This window comes from Miscanthus floridulus, chromosome 8, assembly GCF_019320115.1.
Source record: "Miscanthus floridulus cultivar M001 chromosome 8, ASM1932011v1, whole genome shotgun sequence".
Taxonomy (NCBI): domain Eukaryota; kingdom Viridiplantae; phylum Streptophyta; class Magnoliopsida; order Poales; family Poaceae; genus Miscanthus; species Miscanthus floridulus.
The window spans coordinates 70,611,098-70,616,718 of record NC_089587.1 but is presented as its reverse complement, the minus strand read 5'-3'; the positions used below and the strand labels follow the sequence as shown (position 1 = coordinate 70,616,718).

At 40.0% G+C, this 5,621-nt stretch overlaps 1 protein-coding gene across 1 annotated transcript; it reads right to left on the bottom strand.

The window, feature by feature from the left end:
• Window positions 1–2,072: 2,072 nt before the first annotated feature.
• On the bottom strand, window positions 2,073–5,126 carry LOC136469332 (putative disease resistance protein RGA3). The gene is made up of 3 exons (XM_066467562.1): window positions 5,058–5,126; window positions 2,484–3,055; window positions 2,073–2,376 (listed from the first exon to the last, which is right to left on the bottom strand). Exons 1-3 carry the CDS (start codon window positions 5,124–5,126, stop codon window positions 2,073–2,075), a joined length of 945 nt encoding a protein of 314 aa, XP_066323659.1.
• Window positions 5,127–5,621: the final 495 nt, after the last annotated feature.

Genomic DNA, 5,621 nt, shown 5'->3' with positions numbered 1-5,621 from the left:
GTATAACAGTAGTCGAAGGAAAATTGTTTCCACAGTTCCTTATGACATCCTAGGAATTGATTGTAGATTGAATATTGTTGTTAAGATCAGTACATTTGTACATACAGTAGGAGCCAGAGTTGGCATCTCAGGGGAGAAAAGCTGCTATCTAGTTGTGCAGTAATATATGTGTGGTGAAGATTATTCTGTTGATACCTAAATGTTGGCACCTTTTGGCTCAGTATAAGTTAGTTTGATGCAACTGGGACTACTTATTTTTTGCCGCATTCATAGTCTAAAGTTGTCTTTAGGTGTTTCTGTTGTGAGTACAAACCACAATGGCATCTGTTGTGTTGTGTTTCCTCATCCAGTAGGACTAATTGGTGATCTGTTGTCATTTCTTGTAGACCGTTACTACCTGGCGGACGCGGGTTACATGGACATGCCAAGTTACATGACTCCCTTCAGAAACACAAGGTATCATATAAACGATTTTAGGGGCGTAGATTTGCATCGGTTGCAGCGGGAGGAAAAATTCAACTACATTCATGCAAAGCTGCGAAATGTCATCGAAAGGAGGTTTGGGGGCTTGAAAGAACGTTGGCATATTCTGAAAGGGGTGTCGTACTGCAAGAGGAAGAAGCAGGCTATTATAATCATTTCATGCTTTGCATTAGAAAATTACTTGTGGCTGCTTAAGTATGGAGCTGATCCACCTTCGTATGAGCTGTCGGAGTGGGTTGAGCTAAATCGGGGAACCCAAACCTCTGCAGTTAGGGAGTAAATATCTATGGTTGTGTGGAGTGGTATCTGATTTAGGAAAGTTGAGGTAATGCAGCTACTTTAGTAATTCAATTTGAATTAGGTAGTTACGGATTTGTTTATGAGTGACAATGGGTACTGATCGCAGGAGTAGATCGAAGGCGGGTGGTGTATGTGCACATGCAGGTTGCAGGTATGCGTGCATTTTGGTTAGTGGGATCATGAAGGCCACAATGTTTGTGCTGCATATATGCCTACTGTGGTATTTGTAGTGTATGATCTTTGTGTTGTATGGATGGAACAAATGGACTATGAATTGTTGGTTGAACTTGTAACTTGTTTAACTGTGAATTGCGGATTGCAAATGTGTTGTAAATAACCTTATGTGCATTGTGGTTTGGCGCCATTATATGAAAACCACCTGTTGTTGGCGTCAATAATCAGTTTGAATTTGAAATTGTGAAATCAGCCATTTTCCAGCTGCTGGGAATGGCTAGCGGCTGGAATTGGCTGGCTGGGCTGGCTGGTCCAGCCCCAGCTCCTGAAATGTCAGTACCCTGATACAGGCTGTATAACCCTGATACCAGTACCTGAAATGTCAAGGCACCTCAAATGTCTTAGTTGCCCAATGCCCTTTGGAAGTGTCTCTATTTGCGAGCAGTTTCTGAGAAGGAAGTACTGGAGCATCTTCAGGTCTACTATACTCCTAGGGACTCTTTTTTATCTTTGTTTGAGAAATATTCAAGTATCGAAGACGCTCTAGGCTTTCTACAGCAATAGGTAGAACCTCAATACCCCTCACTTCACGAAGGTCAAGCACTCTTAAAAGATTTAGCTGTTTGAACGTGTCCACTCGAATGCCATCTGGTACTGTGCTCTTATGAAGTACTAGTGTCCTCAGGTACTTCATCCTTTTTAGTCCATGCAACGATGCACTTTCACCAGATTTTGAATCTTTTTTGGCTTCATTATTATTTATGTGGCCGTTATTTGCCTTGTTTTCATTGATATTTTCTTCTCCTCCTATGATCCCACCATTGTCACCATTTTCATTGCTATCATCATTATGCTTATCTGCCTCATTGTTTTTAACTATGGACAACCTCCGGGCTTCAAAAAGATTTGTTGTAGACATTGATTCATTGCAAAAGTTCTCATGATCAGACATCCTTTGCGAATGAGCGGATCATGATAGGCATCTTCGCTCCTATGGCACCAGCATTCCCAAACTCAAGATGGAGGAGACCTTTTCCAATCAACTCATCAAAATAATACTCCGCAACCTCTTCCATGGTGAGTTTTCTTTTCTCCACAATGAAGCCATCAGAGATTCATTGTTGTATAATGTACTGTTTCTCGATGAAGAAATCTTCAGGAAAGACTGAACAGTAAAGAAAGCACTGCCTCATGTAAGATGGCAAATTCTGAAAACTCAAGTTGATCATGTATTGTTCCTCTGGTGAAAGGTCCTGAAATGCAGTCCGGTAGACAGTCTCCCAGTCATGCCTTGTCGGCTCATGGCTCCTTAGAGTCCGCCCTATACTCCTGATGGCAAGCGGGAGACCATCACATTTCTTGACTATCTGTTGCCCAATGTCCTTTAAGTCTGCTTTGTCATTCTCACTAATCGAAGCTCTTCGAAACAGCAAGCTCAAAGCATCAATGTTGTTCATCCTTTTGACATAATGGATATGACCAGCCCCGATTCTTTTAGCAATATGCTTATTTCTGGTAGTTAATACACTCTACTGCTTTCACAGTTGCCCTGCTGCAGAGGACCCTCCAACAACGCCTCCCAAACATTTTCTGTCCAGACAGAATCAACTACTAGCAAGAATTTCTTATTAGCTATTTCAGCCCCTAGGTTCTGTAGTTGAGCATTAGTTGGTCCTTCCTTACGACAATCCGACCACATTATCAGTGAGCTCAAATCATTGGAGAAACGTATCCATAATTTTATCTCAAAGTGTTGATCGTTACCATCACCAACCTTGACTCTGTGATATATCCTCCGAGCAAGAGTAGTCTTGCCAATTCCAACCATTCCAACTATCGCAATAAGACGACATCTTTTCTTGGAACTATGTAATAACTCAATTATATCACTAGCATCGCTGTCAACATAGTCACCAATAATATCAGCATTGTAGTCAGGTGCTGTCTTTCCATATGATCGAATTGCGTGCTGGTCTGTCTTAGTCTCATCTTTAATCTTCAGTATGCTCTCAAAATCCACATTCAACTCCTTTATGGCGGCAGCAAGTTTCCTATTATCAGAGCAATCACCACAGCTAAGCGACCTTCTATGAGATCCCTACACAACAAATGAACAAACAATTATTTTGAGTATTTATTATTTAAGCATGCCCTTGAACTTAGATTCTTCCTTTTTAAAAGTCATGCAGGATCAACATGGAGAAGACTTTTGAGTTTTGAAAGAGATAAAATAACACCTATGAAACATATATTAGCATAGGCACACACTAGACCGGAGAAAACGAAGTACATCCATCTAATATCTCGTGAATTGATATTTTACTTTACTAATAAAAGGTTCCAATAAAACCACTATGTTAATTCTCACAGATGCATTAGAAAACAAAATAAATTCTAGAAATTCTCATAAAAATTAGAAACCTACATATGGTGAAACATATAGAGTAACTCATAAATTTACCATAAGCAGAAAGGGATTATAGAGCATCCAGCGGCGGATCCAAAGGGGGGGCTGGGGGGCTCCAGCCCCCCCTAATTTCTTGATTTCAAGCCTAATCACTGTAGCAAAAGCTTGATTTCACCATTAAATCTTCATGCAAATCAACATCTCCATTGTTTTAGCCCCCCCTTATCCCGCATCGTGCATCCGCCACTGAGAGCATCTAATGGGAACATTGTGTTACGCAAAGATAAGCAATTTCGATTATTTGTAGGTACTAAATTTATTAATGGGTTTATAATATTTATGTATTTTATTAAGAGCTAGTCCGTGGAAGAGCATGATTTGATAAAATTAGTTTCAAAATAGTATGAGTAGATTGTCTTGAAAAGGTGAAGGAAATTTGCTATGTCTCATAGAAGCAATCCAACACACTTCACTTATTTGTAACTGGAGGGAGTAGTAGACTTACTATGCCTTTCTCGTTGTTTTAGTAGAGTTTAATACACGCGTTGAGTTACTGCATGCATGATCCATTCATTTCATACCTTTGAACCAACTAACTACAAAAGGACAACGCTCTCTTCTTTCTCTGAATAAATCAGTTCACAGAGCTGCCTTAAGTAAAAAGAAATTATGTTTGACCAAATTTATAGAAAATGCACAAATATTTATAATACCAAATGAACATATTATGAAAATATATTATATGATGTATCTAATCATACTAATCTAATATTATAAATATTAGCGCTCTTTTCTATAAATTTAGTTAAACTTAAAATTTTGTGACTTACACAACTATAGGAATTAATTAATTCAACCACGGACGGGGTATAGGCAGGCACTAATAATAACTCGTGATACCTTCCAAATCAGTCTTAAAATATATTTTTTATTATAAATTAAGGAAATAAAAAATTGCTCAAGATGACAATTTTCCATTGTGATTAGGGCCGCTCCTTTTTTTACCCTTACATTTCAAACCAGTGCAAAAACAAAAGTGTTTAACATACGTTGAACGGGTATTTCAAACCATTGGATTACTTCTGGATATATGTAACATGTTAGGCTGTCTCCAATAGGTGATGTATATGGGCACCCAAGCACAAAATAAGTCTCGGAGGGTACTGTATCGGCCTCCAACAGAGTACCTATATGTGAGACTCATTTTGGGTTGCAGCAGAGGCACAACCCAAATATGAGTATCCTCTCTTCTGAAGACTCATTTGCAGAAAGTGTTCTCTTTTGGGTCTTGTTGTTGGAGAACTAAAAATGGGTATTGAACCATTTACCTGTAGCGCTACCCAAATATGGAATGGGTCTTGTATTTTGGGTGATGTTGTCGGAGATAGTCTTAGATTTCACCAAATAATAAAGTGAGTGATGAAGTAAAAGAAGGGGTTAGCTTCCTTCGGTTCACTTTTCTTTTTATGTGTTTTTCGTCCTCCTCCTCTTTGGTAAGCTCGGCGTTTATCATTGACGGGTAGCTTGTAATGTTTCTCTGCTTCCTTTTTAATTGAATACGTGTCTAGGGACGGTCATGAAAAAAAAAAGTAAAAGAAGGGGGTGAGGTGGGTTAAAAATAAATGAAATCTACATGCAGTATATATATGTTCCTCGCAACGACGTCGACAGGAGAGCATATAGAGCAGCATACCCTGTGCTTCTTCTCGTTAAAAAGGATGGAGTAGTAGTTAACTTGTTGATCTGCATCCGCAATCTGCATGCAACCCAGTTGACTTCGGACAAACGACCCACGATATATGCGGTGCCTTGGCGGTATCCCATACCCATCGTTCAACAACCGAATTAATGAAATCCCAGACCCACCTCCAATCGCACTCATCGATCCTTCTCGCCACGCCTAAGGCCTAGCTAGCTGCCACTACTCACGCCCGACCTCAACATCTTCTGTCCTTTTTTTTTTGAAAGAAACTTCTTCTGTCCTTACTATTTCATCGTCGACGCCACCGTACCTAAGCACTGTCAGAGCCACGGCTCTCCTTCCTCCTGAAGAAGTCCTGATGCATTTGTCATGGTGTCACTACCTGACTGTTGCTGCTAACTACTACTGTTCTTCTGTGTGGTGCCATGGCCACTGGCCCAAAACGCCTCCATCGCCATTACAAATCATGTGTTGGGTGGGCTATCCCTCGACGTACGTGGAGGCTGATTTGAAGCCTAACAAAAACAATCCACAAGCCTAGTGTATTTGTGCATC